The 20,118-nt window shown below is 44.1% G+C and overlaps 1 protein-coding gene across 1 annotated transcript; it reads left to right on the forward strand.

Moving 5' to 3' along the window:
* Positions 1-11,832: 11,832 nt before the first annotated feature.
* Positions 11,833-19,010, forward strand: LOC307243204 (arrestin domain-containing protein 3-like). Its single transcript, XM_080017878.1, has 8 exons — positions 11,833-12,344; positions 14,889-14,970; positions 15,125-15,272; positions 15,358-15,460; positions 16,273-16,529; positions 16,736-16,889; positions 17,357-17,496; positions 17,581-19,010. Exons 1-8 carry the CDS (start codon positions 12,065-12,067, stop codon positions 17,656-17,658), a joined length of 1,242 nt encoding a protein of 413 aa, XP_079874004.1. The 5' UTR covers positions 11,833-12,064; the 3' UTR covers positions 17,659-19,010.
* Positions 19,011-20,118: the final 1,108 nt, after the last annotated feature.

A 20,118-nucleotide genomic window follows, 5' to 3' on the forward strand; every position in this document is an offset into this window, starting at 1 on the left:
TTCTATGCGTCACTCGGACTCACCACATCATTACGTCAGCCAGTGCTGCATTCAAGGGAAACTCTGAAAAGATTGTAACTCGTTTTAGTAGTAGTGCTAATTCAAAGACGAGTGACAGCACAAATGATGCTATGTTCCATGGGGACTCGAAAATTTGTAATTGGCGTTGATAAGAAGTGATTGGTGTTTTTTACGGGAACTAACCTGGAGCCCATGTATTGCTGCCTGCAGCTATATTTATTATTATTATTATTATTATTATTATTATTATTATTATTATTATTATTATTGGCATTTTTCGTGCTAAAAGTGTCTGGAACATGACAATCGCTGAACCCACGGACATTAGAACCTGGACGTCTCATGTCCTGGTTCAAGTTTGATCCACATCGATCTAAATTTGGAGCAGGAAAATCTACCAGAAGGAGCAGAATGTTGACATACCTTGATTAGTTTGTGGAGCGGGCGCTTTGTAACATCAACATCCATCTTTGATACACTGTAAACTGTATGTCCAGGTTGCGATCAATCGCATTTTCATCGTCATCGCAATATGAACATGCATGATAAACACATCACAAACGGCTGCCTTAAAACCTTAAAGCAGGAGGGATGAGAAAAAATCATTTTATTTCATAAATCTTTTTATTTTTATTTTTATTTTTTAATCTGAATGAATGACGAAGAATGACGTCATCCACCATTGATTAACTAGTGGACTCGTTCTCTGTTAGAAGGTGCCGACGCAGTGGACACACGGCCCCCGGATTTAAAGCGCTCCCAAACAGGAAGCGATGGTGCGTTCACCGAACCCTGGAAGACTCGGAAGTAATGCTGCATTCAATGGCACTCAGCCAACTGTGATTCATGTTGTTGTGTTTCAGATGCCAAAGAGAAGCTGTGTAAATACATCTGCCGATCAGACCCCGGCTTGTGGCCAGATGGCTAACTAACTACCACGTCTCCACTGTTCTCCTCTCTTGAGCCACAGCCATCTTGAGGCCCTCTCTGCCGCTTCGGTGGCACTGTGGATGGCTCTCCTCTTTCCAAAGGTCAAAAGTCGAAGAAAATAAAGTAGCAGTGGGCAGAACGTCCACCCTGCGTTCCATGTGAACTTTGTAATTGGTGTCGGGAGGAAGTGATGCTGCGTTTCATGGGATCTCTGAAAACAAATTTTTAACTAATACAACTAACCTGGACCCCGAGTATTGCTGCTGGCAGCAATATTTATTATTATTATTATAGTGGCATAAAATGTAAAAAAAAATGTTTACTTGCAATACTTGCAATTATTTGTATGATTTATTATTAATAATATTAATTATTATAAATAAAGCTGCTCGCAGCAATGAGTGGGTGTCAAGTCCAAGTGGGACCTCGAAGCTAAATGTGCATGTTTGAGAATGTGACCATTCGTCTATGAGAAAGCTATTGATGCATCTGTTTTTGCGTGCGCTATGACCTCCGGCTGTCAAATGGCTTGACCTGTGTGAACCAAACAATGAGTCAACCTTGATGTATGTAATGTAAAATAGTGTGCAGAGTCTAAAAAAGCATGTTTGGTTCACATCTAACCTAGCGTTTACGAGCTGCACCTACTACTACTACATACGTGCTCTATGACCTCTGGCCGTCACATAACTTGATCTGCGTGAACGAAACTGAATGCATCCAATGTAATATAGAGCTCCGAGTCTAAAAAAGCATGTTTGGTTCACATCGGACCTAGCGTTTACAAGCTAGGCCTACTTTCTGACTATGCAGCATTTTACCAAAAAGTTCTGTCTGTGACGGCCATTTTCTTTTAACTTTCGGCTCTCTTTTGATAACTTTGAACAATTAAGTCCCAAAGAATCCAATAAACCTGGTTGTGTTGGACAAATGGCTTCGGAAGAAGTGTCAAAAGTAGGTTTTGCATACAATTCAAAATGGCCGAAATAGTGAAAGTATAAGTCAATAATTTCTCAGTAAATCTATTTGCCATGAGGAGCTCCGTCATATGACACCATACACCACACCACACACCACACACATGACTGTAGGTCACACCGCATGGGAGATTTGGCCAATTGAAGTTCAAGTTCAAGAGATTATTTGTCACATACATAGACATACGGTCGATGACGCATCATTCAGAGAAGGCACAGTCGCTCCAGGTCCATTGGTTGGTCCTGGTGGGTTAGAGGAGGTCGGCATCTGCAGACCGGAGACTTACGGTAGGAGTGTAGAGGAGGATTGAAAAGGGGGGGCATGTTCGGGCTTTCTTTGTAGTGAGTGAGATTTTAAAGTCAATCCTGTGATTAACTGTGATTGAGTATTTGTGTGTATAGTGTATTTGTAATCATCAACTAAAATTTCAGGATTGTGACAGCCAGAGCATACGCATTTGAGTGTTAATGGATCACCAATACTCAATATATACTCAATATATCTATAAAAATAAACCATCTAAAAATGGGAAAAAACATGGGAACTTAAGTCTTCTACAAAAAACAGGAGCGCCAAAAATGCAGCTGAAACAAAGAGAACCAAGCCTAAGGGCATACACCCATATATGAAATTCCAAGAACCACAGAAGTAACCTTCTCCAAAACAAAGTAAACCCATGGTAACAAGACTGTGATTGGTTGTCTGGAAGACCACCCCGAAACGCCTGGTCACTGGACTGCGCGCTGTGATTGGTTCACACCCACAAAGAATGTGATTGGTTTTTCAGCTACCCAAAAATATCGTAAAACCTGGTAACAGGATTATGAGTGGTTCGTGGCGCTGAAATGGGCGGAACATGTAATGAGCAAAGGGTACATTTTGGATATGAAGACGCCCACAAGGTTCAGTTAGTCAGTCGGTTTCGCGGAGCCTACTCAAAGTTTATTGCTGTATTTGACTCTCTGATATACAATAAACTTTTTCGCATCAGACTTTGTATAGTTTCAGTGTTTTTTCTTCCAAGTTTTTTGAGGCTAAGAATAAATAGAAATGTCGTCCAGATACCCAGACTTTTTGCTGGACCTCTGGACCTAGCGTCACGATACAACCGAGCATAAATTGCATGCAAATATACTGTATACATACAGTATATAAACATAACTGATGTAATGTTCCGTAGAGATGGCTCTTGCTACTGCTCCTATATCAAGCTGGGACCCATTATGCTTTAGCATTAGAGACTTTACAATATGTCAACCCATGGAGCTTTCCCCTTTACTATTTTGACTCTGAACAGCCTAAATAAGATGCTCTCTTACCCTACCTCCCTTACTTTTAAATAGTAATCAGATTAAATGTTACATCTGTCTGGCAGTTTTTCTTGATCGCTTTAGCACATTGGCAAGGGAGTGAGCGAAGCCAAACAGCTGTGTCCTGGTAAGTTGGAACAGCAGTTCTCACTCAACGACTCTGTTTCAGTGTGAACAGGGCTGAAGCAGAAAACCAGCTACTGAACTGAACTGTATCACCCAGCCAGAGCACCCCCCCCCCCCCATCACACCTTCTCTCTCTATTCAGAAGACAGACATCAGCAGGCTCTTCAAAGTGCAGCTGGACCAGATGCTGTCTCCCCCTCCACACTGAAACATTGTGCAGACCAACTGTCTCCGGTGTTCACGGAAATTCTTAACACCTCACTGGAGGCCTGCAGGGTGCCAGCCGGCTTCAAAGCCTCCACCATCATCTCTGTCCAAAAAAAGCCAAGGATCACAGGTCTTAATGACTACAGACCCGTTGCTCTGACCTCTGTGGTGAAGACTTGTGCACGCCTTGTGCTATGTCACCTAATGCCCATCACCAACCCCCTCCTGGACCCACTGCAGTTTACTTACAGAGCCAACAGGTCTGTAGATGACGCAGTCAACGTGGCTCTCCACTTCATCCTACATCACCTGGACTCTCCTGTCACCTATGCCAGAAGCCTGTTTTTTCGACTTCAGCTCCACATTCAACACCATCAGCCCAGCTCTTCTCCGGAACAATTTCCTAGTGCTGAGCGTGCCCGACTCCACCTGCAGGGGGATCACTGACTTCCCAACGGATAGGAGTTAGCGTGTGAAGCTGGGGAAGCTCCATCCTCTCCTCACTGCTCTTCTTGCTGTGCACCAATGGCTGCACCTCCGGACACCAATCAGTCGTCAAGCTCCTGAAGTTTGCAGACAACACCACCCTCATCGGACTCATATTTGGGAGTGACGAGTCTGCCTACAGATGGGAGGTGGACCACCTGGCTCCCCGGTGCAGCCAGAACAACCTGTAGCTCAACGCTCTGAAGACAGTCGAATTGGTGGTGGACTTCAGGAGAAGGCCATTCTGATTTGTCCAAGCAGAATTCACTTCTTCAAAATATTTAACACACAGACCAAAACTTTATCATGATGGCCAAAATTACAATGATAACTTTGCAAAATGCACCAAAAAACAAAAACACATTAAATACATGACACAAAATCATTACCTGCATATACTGATACATACAGCTTGTAATTAAAAAAAAAAAGCTATTGCAATCAATTGTTACACAATGGCCAATAAATACTAACTACAACAATCAGTATACCCTAACATGGTCTGCACCATTTGTGCCCGGGCGCGTCCACGTACGCTGCCCACTGCTCCTGGCTGTGCCCCCGGAGGAAGGACAAGCCAGGATGGGTCAAAAGCAGAGAATCCATTTCACCGGCCACCATCAAAGCATGTGCATGTGTGTGTGTGTGCAAGCATGTGTTGTAGTGTGGTGTGTTGCGTGACTAATAAAGACTGTTTCTTCTTCTTCTTCTTCTTCTTGATACTTTAATTTTAGTACCGTATGTCATAAATGGCTACAATGTCAACATATGACAGTATGTATGTATTATTTTCTCATAAAATTATTTCACCCAAGAAGAGCAATGCAGAAAGAATGTCACTCAAGAGCATGAATGTCCAGAAACATAAGGCTTTAATTTACATTTACAATTTAAAAAAGCCTTTACGAAAGCCTTTTTCTTTTACAAACTCAGTGATGCTGTCTAAGCAGAGAATCACAATAAAATCCAACGAGATCACTGCGAAAACAAAGCAATGTAAAAAAAAAAAAAAGCAAAACATATTCCTTATACACCACATTCAGTCCATTCGTTCTTGAGGATCAGTCCACATGTTTTCGTGGACATGACACTGGATGTCTTCCCTCACAATGCAGAAGGGAAAGAATCTCCTTGCATGGTGCATCCATCCTCAGCAATCCTCTGCAGTGATTGCCAGACAACTGGCATTCATTGCATCTAGGAGGGACATCTGATCCTGACAGATCACAGAGATCTGTCTTTTTACATTTAAATATAATAAAAAAAAAATTTAGACCAGAAAGTAGGAGCAGCCAGGAGTAATGGTATGTACCTTAGCAGCAGGCCAAAACATGTACAGTACTTAATATTTGTTCAATTTTAGTTCCATGGTGTCCAGTATTTTTTGATCATTTAAATATTATTTATTGTTTAACTTATTGTTTAACTACTTTAGAAGTACACATGTGTACAGTCAGTACCTGATGTTTATAATTATTTATTGTTTATAGACCTCCCCTGTAGAGTAAATCCTTCAAGTTTCAAGGTTAAAGTGATCAAATTGGCAATGGCATTATGTGACTTATTTCCTGTGCTGAAATAGATTATACAGCCTGTTCAAATACACACATTCACGAAACACTGACAACAAACCTTTCACTTGCTCTTAAAATAGGTTTGTTTCCGTGTTACAGTAGCCCTAGAGAAGGGGCAGGGGTGGTGGAGTTTCTGCAGGCAGGTTTTGGTGGGCTGGTCTGAGTAAAAACCTCCAGGGCCATTTTTTAGTCCCAAGCCTTCCCTGGGAGGGAGCAATCTGCAGCGTGTATGCTGAGGAGATAAAACTCCACTTACATTATCTGAGTTATATTCATGTTTTTAATTTTATATACAAATAAGAATGTCCGGGAAACTAAATACATCTGTTCAACCTGAAACCTGCGCTGTGTATAGTACACACAGCACCAACATTTTAGCCTTTATTGTTTTGATTTTCCCTGCGCGCCAAGATCTTCGCATTTGGTCTTTGCACAAACAGAAATGATGTACGTGGTCATTTGCATATAGGCCGGGGGAAGTGAGATCTAATCACAAGTGGTAACTCGAGACACATTCTAACGCCAGGTGTAAACAGACATACTTAGAGATGTCCACTTCTGATTGGATCATGTAAACAGTGTCTTGCAGGGCTTAAAGGATCTGCTGCTCACGTCTTGATGCCAGATACTACAGGACACCTTCAGAGGTCTTGTGGAGTCCATGCCTCCACGGGTCAGAGCTGTTTTGGCGGCACGAGGGAGGGCTACAAAATATGAGGCGGGTGGTTTTAATGTTGTGGCTCATCGGTGTACAGTATGTCCTCTCTCTTCTGGTGGTGCCACTCTCTGGTGCAATCCATCAAAAAATGTGAGGAGATGTTCTGGAGTAGATGTATGGGCCCAACCTAGGGATGTGGCAAGGAATACCATCACTGGAGATCGCGGCCCACATGCTAATGTTCGCTCCTCTTTGCCCTCGCACATTTACGTAGCCCTCCTGACGAGGTTCCTCCCCCGTCTTCTCACTTTTTGGAGGTAGAAGACAGCTTCATCCACATGAATATGAATCTATGGGGTGTTGCGTTTGCTTCAAGCACCATTATTCTCTTCGATAAAAATACAAAAAAAATTTATGTACAGTATGCATAAAATAAATACTTTCCAGCATTAATACAATATTCCAGCTGCATGTAATGCAATGTTTTACTGAAAGGACATTACAGTGACAATGGGAATGGGACCTTGTGAAGTCGTTTCATTCCCACTTTCACGCTGTTGACATTTCTAGTGGTGCCGAACTTTATATTATCAACATGGTTCATTAGATTTATAGATCTAATAGGCTACTGATTACAACCAGAGGTTTTCCATCCGTGCAAATCAGCATGAGCAGACACGTACATCGAGTTTAGGAACAAATGGCATTCATCATCCAGTACAGCTAATGTATTTAAGAACTGGTTTGTGAATTGAATATAATTTGAATACCTTTGACTATTATATTATATATACCGCCCTTTGCGGTCCCCTGCGCGAGCGCATCAGTGTCGATCATTCACACTTTTGTTTTTTTAGAGCTTATTTTGCATAATCTCCAGGTGCGGTGCAATGACATTTCACTGCATTTATGTTTGAATGTGTGTACAGTATATGTGACAAATAAACCTCTTGAATCTTGAAGATGTTGTCTGCTGTCTGGATCTCTCACAAGCTCATTCCATTGTTGGCAACAACCATAGCTACTAAGGCAGCCTCCTGTGCCACTAGCGTGTGGTTGTCTTTGAATCCTATAAACAAGAACATGCCCATCCAAAGCTTAAGACTTCCTAAGAAATGTCAATGCTTCAGTACTGTGTTCCACAATGGAAGATGAAACTGCCGGTTAAGGTCATACCCTGGGGGAAAGACACTCTTTGTGAGTCAGTCGGAGAGCCCTGAAGCCCCGCACCCCGCTGGCTTACTGTTGGCTGTCTATTGAAAGTTTATTAATATTACATGTGTAGCGTGTCCAAATTGCACCAAATTCAACACTGCACATACTGTTGGGTTCCCAGCAATACACCTGCCAAGTGTGAAGTAGATCTGATGAACAGTTGTGGAGATAATCGAAGGACACCGTGAGTGAAGAGCATACAGACAGACAGACAGAGATTCCTGCCTTTATGCACAGTAAATATGTGACATTTTGAAGGTCACATGGAGGGCATTGTGAACAACTGTTTTACACATATACAGTATATTGAAATACAATGGGGTATAGCATCGTCACTTACCTATTGTCATTCTTGAATATTCTTACTATTGATGCCACAGCTGATCTACTGAGATTGGGCTTAAGCCCAGCTTCTCTCATGGAAAGGCTATGATTGACATTAATGGTCAATAATTGTGGCACGAATAAGAAATAGCTCTTTATATTCCCCTTTGAGCTACTCCACCACCATGCAACCCCTCTTCCTCTTCGACCCCCTCTTCCTCTATGGGCCCCTCTACCTCTCCTTTGTCCTTGCCCTCTGCCTCTCACTTGGTCCACTCTTAAAAATGGCAACTCAGCAGTGAACTCCTTTATGCATGAATAGGGACTGATTGCTGACTGAACAATTGCGCAAAACGTTTTGCACATGAGCAGAAGAGGTCCACATCGAAGAGAGTAAGTTGATTTAGCTATGACCAAATGTGTTCATTTAGTTTGACCTTACGACTTCAACTCAGTTTTGTATCTTCTGAAGGGACATGTGTTCACTGTTTTGCAAAGATGTGGTTAGAATTTGCAGTGTGTGAAAGCAATGAGAAATGACTGATTGTTTGGCGAAAAAAAAAAAGAATGCTGTTATGCTCATTATAATGGAGATTAAGTGGACCCCAAGTGTCAACCAATTGAGAAAACGTGTAAAATCAACTATCAAAATCACAATAGAACTTATTGTGTTGCACAAGGGGCCTTGGGCCCTTGCCTCTCTCAGTTTACATGCTTTCATTAGTTGATATCATCAGGGAACATAATGTTAAGTTCCATAGCTATTCTAATGATACAACACTATATATATATATATATATATATATATATATATATATATATATATATATATATGTATATCCGTAGAGCTAAATCATGCAGATGCCGTGAGCTCCCACATGAATTGCCTATTTGCTACCAATGACTGGATGAGCACAAATTTCCTACTGAATGAAAGATAGTTTTGGTCTGTCCCAAACCCAAAAGGGAAGTACCCCCTCTACAAAAACTATTAATACCAGCATACCACCGGATTGTTGCATATGAAAGATTATTATTATTTGGGGATGGTAGCTCAGGCGGTAGAGCTGGTGGTCTAGTGATCTAAAGGTTGCTGGTTCGATCCCAGGCTCCTCCTGCTAGCATGCTGTAGTGTCCTTGAGCAAGACACTTAACCCCTAATTGCTCCTGATGGCTGCGTCCGTCGGTGTTTGAACAATTGTAAGTCGCTTTGGATAAAAGCGTCTGCTAAATGACTAAATGTAATTATTTTCTTCTGTTAATGTACAGCACTTTGAGCTATGATGATGATGGAGGTATGAATGATGTTGTACAAATAATGTTTAGCATTATTATTATCATTATCATTACAGTGGTACCTCAACTTACCACTGCATCAACTTACGACTAATCCAAGATACGAGTAGCGATAGTCGCGAAAATTTGTATCAACTTGCGACCGACTGCTCCAAGATACAACCGTGGAAATTTGCAGTTGGCGCGTCGGCGGCCAGTCAGCAGTCAGTCAGCAGTCAGTCAGCGGGCGACCTACATCGTGTGTGAACGTAGTTCAGTTTATCAATATTTTTTTCATATTTACTGTGTTTGTGCTGTGTATTTTGTTTATTTTCACCCTTCATGATGAGTCCTAAGAAGAAGGATGATGGGAAAAGGAAAAAGGCAATGACTCCCATTGAAACTAAGAAAGAAATCATAGAAAAATACGAGCGTGGCGTATATGGGAAAAATTGCTTCGATATACGACTGTTTTAACATACGACCGTTCTTATAGAACGAATTACAGTCGTAAGTCGAGGTACCACTGTATTATTATTCTGTGTCTGTTCATGGAAAGCACATCAAGCAATGTTATGTATGAAAGATGCTGGGGGATATAAAATGGCGGTCGAAGTGCCCGGTGCTCAGAAGAACGAATATAGATAGTTGTATTAGGGGCAGGCCAGACACGCTGTCCTCCAAGTTTGATCCCCATCGGGCTGGATTTGTAGCAGGAGTTAGTATAGTGTTTTTTTTTCACCCCTGTTAAGGTCACGTAAAAACATTGCAGACTACTATTTGGTCATGGAGGATCGTCACTGCGTCATTGCTTTACTCAAGATTCAAGATTCAAGATTCAAGATTTTTTATTTGTCACATACATATACATACTTCCATACATATATGCAGTGAAATGTAATGTACTATGTCATCAATGAACGACATGGCACATCCAAGATGGCGGCAAGTACCAAGACAGCAGCTCGGTGCTCTCAGTTAAACCCCAGGGTTTTTGTTATTTTGTGTGTGTCAAGTTTATTAGTTCAAGCACTCGGTGCACATATACAAAACAAACAAGCCAAACTTAAAGAAAGCAAAAGCGGGGCAAGAGAGCCGGCCTGTGAGCGAGGCTCCAGGCTTTGAACTTTGAACTTTAATGCCGAGTTCAGACTGCGTGATTGTGGCTTTATTTTCCGCTCGCCGACAGGTTTTTGGGGATCGCCGAGCAAAGCCTCTGATCGGAGGAAAATCATAGCGTGCTCCCGCCGAGCGACGGTCGTGTTGTGAGTGGTTCACACAACCTGCTCGGCAACTCACAGACAGAAATACAGCAGCCAAAATACAGAATATACTGTACCTTTTTTCCTTTTCTTCTCTAGGTTTTTAATACATTTCTTATTTAAATTCTGCTTTTGTTCGTTTTTACAGTGTTCAATAATATAATTAAAATATAATAATACATAACCCCATCCTGCGCATGGTATCACGTTGTGTTTTCGTGACAAAACCCGACACACTCGTCTCTCCCGGTAAAACACACTCGGATTCTTCCTGGTTAAAGACCTTGTTATGTGTGAGCCCCTGTCGCCGATCAGTCACGTAGTGTGAAACCACAAGACTGCAAGGTTCCTGATAACAAGGCAGAAAGTTGAGTGGTGTGAACAGAGCAGCGATCTGACGACTCTGAAAGCCGTGTCGCGTGTCCGTGGCATAAACGGCACTGACCAGCCCCGCCGAGTCTCCTCCTTACCAAGACAAAACAACAAACAAACAACAAAATGGACGAAATAAGACTGAGGATTACTTCGCACACCATGGATGGGTGGAGGAGCGCGCATATGTGTTAATAATGACTGGTGTACGGCTACGGACGTTGTTGGGACACACTATTCCCCAGACATAGAATACCTGGCTTTGGGATGCAGACCCTTCTTTTTCACATCTCGCTGGAAATGAAGAGTTTGAGGTGAAAAACACATGTTCTACGTCACGAGACCGTTACGTACATTTGTATTAGTCCTTCGATATTAAGCCAAATTCAAAATTAATGGTCGTCAACAATCAACGTTATATTTCACAGTCAAAGTCAGATTTGCTGCCCTATAACGTAAGGGTGTATTCCGTTAATTTGGTCGTATCTCCATCTTTTCCTCCTGAATTGTAGTTCATGATAACATTAACCTGAATAAATTCTCCCTTGTGGCAAAACTGGGCTCCGCACATCGTTTCGTCACACGCGTTTGGCCGACATGTCGGACCGTCCGGGTCAGGACGGTTTGACACGGGCGACCAAACGTGTGTGACGTGTGTGATTCATGCGCCGCCGCCTGCAAATACATCCCTCGTTTTGCTTTTCTTATGAACGTTGAGCGCTCTTTGCTGCGTTACGTAGGAAAGGTGCAAATACATACAAAACAAAGCAATACCAGCAAACAAGATCAAATTGAACACAGACGGGCAAATAACTCATATATTATATCATATAATTGTATATTGTATTATTATTATGGGTTGTTTTTTTTTCAGGCGTAACAGAACTGTTGACGGTTCGCGGCAGCTTCCTGCTTTTCAAACCCGTAGTTATGACGTCATATTACGCGCTGGCCCGTCCTCTGTCAGAATGCGCGCGCGCGGCGCGGGCGGCGCGCACATGCCCAGTGTGTCGCTCCGGCGCGCGTGCTCCTTTAAAGCCAGCCGCCGGCCGCGTGCGCGGGGAGAGAAGCGGAGCCGCGCGGGATGAGCAGGACGCGGCGCACACCCGCGCACATCTCGCCGACCTCGACGAGACACCCGCCGCGGACCCGCCGACCCGGCGCCGCTGGGCCACGCCGCGTCCTCCTCCCTTGCGCCCGGGGACGTCGCTCTTCTCCCCCCCCCCCCCCCCCCCTCCTCCACCCCATCCACCCAGCAGCCGCCGAGGCGCCCCCCACCTCCTCCGCACACCCGCCCCCCCCCCCCCGTCCCGGCTCCTCCGCGCCATGGTGCTGGGCAAGGTGAAGGCCTTCGCGGTCCACTTTGACCACCTGAGCGAGCGCGACCTGCCCGTGTTCTCCGGCGGCGACCTGGTGTCGGGCAGGGTGACCGTGGAGGTCACCGGGGAGGTGCGGGTGAAAAGCCTCAACATCACCGCCCGGGGAGTCGCCAAGGTCCGGTGGACAGAGTCGCGCAACGCCGGTGCCAACACCGCCTACACTCAAAATTACACCGAGGAGGTGGAATACTTAAACCATTACGACAACTTAATAGGAGATGAGAGAGGTAAGGGGCCGTGCCACCACCACGCACCTTCACCTTTCATTCTCACCTACAGCAATGCGAGCCAAAGACTCAACTTATATATGTATATGTATATACATATATATACGTGTATGTGTGTATATATATATATATATACACACGTATATATATGTATATTGTTATGTATAATATCTGCATTCTGAACACACTACATGCTTCTATATGTCTGGGCCGTGACGGTGGTGCTGATGCGACAGCTGATCCGTGGATGCAATCCAACAGTGTCTCGTTATTCCCCTCAGATAACGTCGAAAATCCCCGCATAGGATAACAATTCATAAACGTATACTAATATTTACGTTATAATATTGTTATTATTGTCACTGTGGGTCTTATTTTCACCAGGCGGGCCGAACCACTTGTAAGGTGAACGCGTATATACTCCTGGAAGTTAAAATACTAGACTTTTACATCGACGTCAGCTGCTGGGCCCTGGGGGGGGGGGGGGGGGAGAAAAAGTATTAGATCACACACACACACACACACACACACACACCAAAAAAAAGAAATAATCTTTCCAAGATGGAATGAATAAAAGAGCGTCTTTTAAAAGATGAATGCAAAACCAAGGGTTCCCCCCACCACCACCACCACCACCACCACCACCCTGACGGAAGCCTCGTCCAGGCAACTCCCTTTGTTAGAAGCGGTTCAAACCTGTTCGCAAACCGGCACGGAGGGCGTGCGTGTGTGTGTGCGTGCGTGCGTGTGTGTGCGTGCGCGCGCGCGCGTTTTGAGTGGCCGGGCCGGGCCGGGCCGCGCGCGCGCGCACGAGGGGACACGCCTTCGTCTTTCCCACAAGACGAGAGCGTGCGTGTGTGTGTGTGGGGATGACGTCACCCGGCTCAGACCGAAGCATCACTCGCAACTTTTATGTATTTGAATTTATTTGATTTATTCACCTTATTATATATATATATAATATATTTCTACATAAATATGTAGATTCATTAAAAATATATGTAGTAGTAATGTTATATTATATATAATATTAAAATAACCCCCATCAGGAGATACCAAGTATAGGCCTACGCCTGAATGGGGAATTTTAAGTTTGTAGCAGGTATAATGTGTAATCCTCCATCATGAACACATTTCTCGGGACACCCCACGCCGGCGGGACTACCAGAGGAGCAGCTCGGAGCCTTCTGCCGCCGACGGGGCTCGCTTCGAAACGGGGGCACTTGCAACAAAACGTGGCCGCCCGAATCGGGCCGCCCGTCGATCAGCGGCGTGAGACGTGGCGTCGTTGGTTGCTAATCAAATCAACGGCAGCGCTGCTAGTAGTGACTAGTGTACTATTCTCTGTACTTACAGCTCAGCATGTGCCCTTGTTTACTACTCTGCTGTGTTCGTGTATTAAAATATGTCATGGGAGGTTTTTTTTAGATTCTGTTGATTGCAATGTGAAATGCTGATGATCATTAATAAAATCTACCTGAATGTACCTTCTCCTTTGTTCTGTTCTTATTTATCCTGGTTTGCCTACATGTATAACTACTTCTCTGCCTTTCTGTGTATGTGTTTTATTTATATATATATATATATATATATATATATATATATATATATAAACACCTTCTTTCCATACCACCAGGCCACATGTCCACACCAGTTGTGGGGATGCTAAAAGTCAAGAATTCAACCAGTTGCCAGTGTGAGCAGTAATTATGTGTCGCGTTTCCTCCTATGGGAGGCTGAGCCGGTAATACACGCCGCGTCAGGGAGTAACCGGCTGAAGGAAGCTGCTTATTCTGGTTCATACCGGTCTGCTCCTGCCTTTCTCTATGTTGCCAGTGACACACACACACACGCACGCACACACACACGCACGCGCGTACACACAGAGTGACTCCTAAGTTGCAGGCTCTTTGTGACAGCACTGGAAGCAAAAGAAAGATTACACACGCAAAACATTGTATCGTCACCTCAAAATGGATTAAAAAACCCAAATGTTTTTTCTCAAAAAGCAGTCCACATCTAACGGGGGGTGGGGGTGGGGGACTGTAGATGAGGAAGTGAAGCAAGGTCATGTTCCGTTCTCTCGGGTGTGTCCTATTACACTGCTGTTCTGCCCTACTTTTCAACTCGGGCTTTGCTAGAATGGACTGGTTGTGTTATCAAACAGGAGCACGTTTCATGTCTGTAACCGAAAATGATATTGTATTTGGTGTTATTGCGTTTGATATGATGTTGTTGTTTTTTTTTTTTATTATGTGTCAGACGATATACTTTACACTGAATTGGCCCTCCTCAACCCATTCCCCGAAATGTACGTGATTGTCATACATCCGGAAAAAAAAAGTTGTTTGGATGTGATTGCTCATATTCTTAGCGTACTGTTCGAGCTTCAAAGTGTATAAGTCAGTGCCATAGGGAAGGTGATGAGTGAAGTGACTCGAACGTCTTCCCCTCATGCGGCCGCGGCTATATGAGTGGATAGGATGTGCGTTTGCACCACGTGTGGAACGGTGTATTCGGAATCTTGTTCTCCTTGTCTTTCAGATGACGAAGGCCAAGAGGTAGGATTCACTCTCCTTTGTACGGGCTTGCACGAATTTGCATTCAGCTTCAACATGCCACAGATGTAAGTAGTAGATAACATCTATAGATAAAGAAACAAACGGCACAGATGGCACCAGTAACACCTCTTGCACAGATACGAAACCCCAGACCGTACACACCTCCTGATGAGAACCCTGATATACCTTATCTCCTTATCCTCTGACCCCTCTCGGCAGGCCCCTGGCCACCTCGTTTGAAGGGAAGCACGGTTGTGTGAGGTATTGGGTCAAAGCCGAGCTGCAGCGTCCGTGGCTGCTGCCCGTCAAGGTCAAGAAGGAGTTCATCGTTTTTGAGCACATTGACATCAACACGCCACTGCTGCTGGTAGGGGATACTCCCATTTCTGTGATTTGGAAGTGATCGCTGTTACAAGTGCTTCATTTTGAGCGATGGCGATGTTTTTGAACAGGCACCTCAGGCCGGTACCAAGGAGAAGACCCTGTGCTGCTGGTTCTGTGCGTCAGGTCCCATCTCGCTCAGCGCCAAGATCGAGCGAAAGGGCTACACGCCTGGTAAACAAGACACATTCCTCTTTTTTTTTTTTGGTCAGCATGCCTGGGCATACAACACAGAGTACTTGTATGCCATTACATCTAGGACAGAGTTCCTCTCCAAGTGGAGTTTAACTTCTCAACCTGCAATGCCACTTTTTCCTCATTCTTTAATCATCAAGAACAGCTCCAACAACTCTGTCCTGTGGACGACCTGTGTGATGATAAGAGCACAGCTTCTTGTTACGCAGAACCACCACCAATCCCCCTCTTTGGAGAACCATCCTACCACGTTTTGGTCTTTAAACAACTAAGAGGGGGAGAATAACCCACATAGACACATAAACATAGAACCAAACAATAACATGTACATGGGAAAAATATAAACGAAAGAAACAAACAACATGTACACAAAAAAACATGAACATAGAAAGATCAGACAACCACATGTATCGAAAAAACAGAGTTGATTAAGTCCAGGAAAAACTGGAACAGCAATTCGTCACGTGGCCTCTACCTGTCATAGTTATGGCAGTAAATGAGGGAGAAAAGGAGAAGGATGTAAGCAGGACGGTGTTGGGGTGTGATCAAAGTGTGTGTGCTGCGTGCGCGTGTGAGATGTGTCTGCCGGTGAGTGTACAGGACTTGTCCCAATTAGTTCTGGTGTATGAGGTTGGTGTTATATCGTGGCACCTCCAAGCAGCGTAAAAGACCTCAAAGCCACCCCTGAGTCCCACAGCCATATAGACACACACACACATTCCTGCTTTTAATTTGAGCTTTTAAGTAAATATTCTCTATGGAAATCTAATAGAATGCTCTCTGCCCTCAAGGCGATTCAATCCAAATATTTGCCGAGGTGGAAAACTGTTCCTCCCGCGTGGTGGTGCCCAAGGCGGCGCTCTACCAGACGCAGACCTTCTTCGCCAAGGGCAAGGGCAAGCAGATCCAGCAGCTGATGTCCAACCTGCGCGGCGACCCTCTGGCCCAGGGCAAGAGCCAGAGCTGGGAGGGGAAGTTGCTCAAGATCCCCCCCGTGTCCCCCTCCATCATCGACTGCCCCATCATCAGGGTGGAGTACGCTCTCGTGGTGAGTCAGAAGATGTGGGATGTTGTCGTTGGTTTCCATTGTACATTGGACTTCCGATCTTTCAGGTGGACCTCGGACGTGCAGTGTATTTACTGTTATGGCTTCTGTACCATTGTGCCAACTGGCTGATTTGGAAAGGGCATACATCTGATAAAGAAAAATCTAATATTTTTCTTTGCCTCCTCTTGTCACGTTGTCACACATAGGTGTATGTGGACATACCGGGCGGGTTGAATTTGTCCCTATCGTTGCCGTTGGTGATCGGCACCATTCCGCTCCACACCTGCTCCAGCCGCACCTCCAGCATCAGCAGCCACAGCGGCAATATGAGGTGGCTCAGCCTGCCGGAAAGACCCGAGGGTAGATATGAACCAGTATATGTGTATAAACAGTATATATACTGTCTACTGAGTTTCTGACAAACAACTCTTAGATTGACTTTAAAATGATCTTTATTTATTTTGTATCGTCCGTGTTTGGCCCCTGGGCTCTACTAATCATCTGTGAGGTGACGGCAAACGTGGTTGTACTTAGTGAGCTAGAAATATAGCAGTGATGAGCCGGATTCCTCCAACTGGATAGATGAGTAGAGCCCAGCAGGTGGATGCGGGGGAGGGGGAGGGAGCGCAGCAAAGCAGGCAGCAAAGCAGGCAGACAAGCAGGCAGACAAGCAGGCAGCAAAGCAGGTGGAACAGACGACAGGATCGGCGACTTAAATAAGCCGACCCACAGGAGCGTGGAAGGGTGTGGTCGCCGTCACGTCTGACTAGAACTGATTTTTTTCAGAATCGAATTTGATTCCCGTGCGGTTTTGTTTTTTTTGGCAGCGCCCCCGAACTACAGCGACCTGGAGCACCGACGGGATTGTCTGCGGGGCTGTGAGCGCTCCGAGGCGGAGGGGGAGCAGAGCTCCCTTTTAGCCTACATCGCAGAGTTCAAATACCTGCCACCGCCACTTTACTCAGAGGTACTTCACGTGTCATTCTATATGTGCACATTTACTCTTTTGTTGATTTAGTTATTTATTTGCTGTGCGTTTGGGTTGCCCTAGGTTGACCCATACCCCGATCCCGTTGAGATCTGCGGAGCTCCGGTGCTCGGTAGACTGGACATGTGTCCATCTCGTTGAAGAGAGAGGCGCCCCCCACGCTGCATAGTCGCCTTCACGTCTTCGCTAAACACCCACAGCCGGCCGTCCATCCGTCTGTCCGTCAGTTCCTTCAGAATTCCGCCGACTCATCATCAGATTATATATATATATTGTGATGAACACGTCATATTATATATATCGTGATGGTGCATGTGCTTAAGCACCGCGGGAACGCCCGCTGGGAGCGTCACGGCCGCCTGGGCGAGGGCCTGGACCAATCGGTTCGGCGGAACTGGGGCTTCGCGGGCCGTCGCCGCATCCCAAGGAGAGGGTCGCCTTCCTCGTCCTCAATAAGAGGCAACAGATCTTTCTTTCTCTTTTTCCGTTTCATAAGGTCTTGTATGGCGGTAAAAAAAAAAAACGAAACAAAACATAGACGTCTCGCCGTTGGACAAAGAAGCGACGACGGGCCATCATGACCATTATCTTGCCTCAAAAACGCGTTTTGCACACACCTTTTGTTACTGTTGTTTTTTTTTTTAATATATATTTGTGAGTTTGTAATACAGATCTTTCTTATAGGCCTTTATGCTAGAACGCAACAGCCTATACATTTTAATTCAGAAAATGGTGCAGTTGTAACAGAACGAGTGGAAGCTAAATACTGTTTGTGTAAAAGATTGTGAAAGCTTTTCACTGTGGTGATCCGTCTGGTCACCACTATTTACAAGCTTGGCCTCAGGTAGAGGTCGGGTTGGTCTTCCTGTTAGCTTAACCCCTACAATATTAGAGGGTAAAAGACACCAGAGAGAAGGAGAGCGCAGTGGAAAGGGTGAAATATAATATAATATTTTGTTTGTTATTTGGTCTACTGAGAATAACCAGCTAAATGCCGTTCTTTAGCGCTCCGGCTCTGCTGTGTGTGTGTGTGTGTGTGTGTGTGTGTCTCTGTCTGTCTGTCTGTCTGTCTGTCTGTCTGTGTGAATGTGTGTGTTTAGGTGTGGTTATATCTAAGCTGATATATTACCGAGAAATTTCCATTTAAAAGAACATCTCTCTGGCTAACCTTTTTAAAAGGTCTCCTATACGTTTTCTTCCCCAGCGTATCAACCATAAAACGAAACAAAAAAAAAACCTCAAAAGCTTTTTGCCCTCAAAAAGAATGGTAGAGTATATATACAATTTAATGTTTACAGAAGTATCTAATCAAGAATGTTTTTTCTCAAAGATGACATGACTCCTTCCTCATAACTTAAAAAAAATTCAGAGTGCAATATATTTTTTTAATCTGTCAAATTTTGCACTCGTTTTTCATACTATTTCTTTGGTTTTTTTTTTAATTTTGTCTTTTTTGTGCATTAACAACAATTGTTGTTATCTTAATGTCACTATCTACCTTTTATATAAAAAATAAAATGTTTATTTTATGAAATAACGGTATTATCCTGTTGTAAATCAATATCCGTATTTTCGGGGGGAAAAGAAAGGTTCTTCCTTGGGTTTGTCTTTTTCCTTTCATTCGCTTTTCTCACATGCTCCGTTTTGCACAAACACACACGCACACGCACACCCAGGATGAGAAGACAAAGTCACGTGAGTGATATTTTGGCTTGTGCTGTAGGGGAGCCGCAACTGACTCGCTGATAAACAGAAACTGGTTTGGACAGGATAAGAAAGTGATAGCTGGAGAGATACACTTTGTTTTTTCCCCTCATAATGGATTGATGTTAAAATCCATTGCAGGGACCAGATTGAAAAGGCTGGTTTCATTTAGTATGAATTTTATACAAACCTTCACATCAGAAAAATGAACACACATTATAGTTATGTTATATCTCATAACTTACACTTATAACATCTAGAATATCTATAGATTTTCTTTATATGCAATGAATATTAACATACCCATATTAACTATAAACCACTGACAGGTGAAGTGAATATCATTGCTCATCTCGTTCTAGTGGCACCTGTCGGGGTGGGACATATGAGGCAGCAAGTGAACAGTCAGTTCTTGAAGTTGATGTGTTGGAAGCAGGAAAAATGGGCAAAGCGTAAGGATCTGAGAGACTTTGACAAGGGCCAAATTGTGATGGCTAGACGACTGGGTCAGAGCATCTCCAAAACAGCAGGTCCTCTGGGGTGTTCCCAGCATGCAGAATCAGAATCAGACTTGTCTTTATTGTTAAGTAGGTTTACACGCACAGGGAATTTGTCTTTGTGTTTGGTGTATACAGGAAACATAAATGTAAAATACAACAATATGAAAACGATGTAAAATATATAAGAATATGCAAATAAGGCTTTTTTTTTAAATAAAGAGCTGTACAATTTGTGCAGGGATGTGCAAATGTTCCGATGTTATGAAGCATAACAGTATGTGCAATGTGCACGGATAATCCAGAAGAATGAAGAATGTGCGTTAATGTAACGCATTGACATCAATTCAATTCGTATGGAGATGTGTAGACATTCATTTAACGTGTAGTGTCTACGGTG

The sequence above is a fragment of the Zeus faber genome, assembly GCF_960531495.2.
Source record: "Zeus faber genome assembly, chromosome: 17".
In the NCBI taxonomy this organism is placed as follows: domain Eukaryota; kingdom Metazoa; phylum Chordata; class Actinopteri; order Zeiformes; family Zeidae; genus Zeus; species Zeus faber.

Coding starts and splice junctions, on each gene's coding strand:
- LOC307243204 (XM_080017878.1), top strand. CDS start 12,065: ATGGTGCTGGGCAAGGTGAAGGCCTTCGCGGTCCACTTTGACCACCTG. Junction 16,890..17,356: donor CCTGCCGGAAAGACCCGAGG/GTAGATATGAAC, acceptor TTTTTTTGGCAG/CGCCCCCGAACTACAGCGAC. Junction 17,497..17,580: donor CACCGCCACTTTACTCAGAG/GTACTTCACGTG, acceptor GGGTTGCCCTAG/GTTGACCCATACCCCGATCC.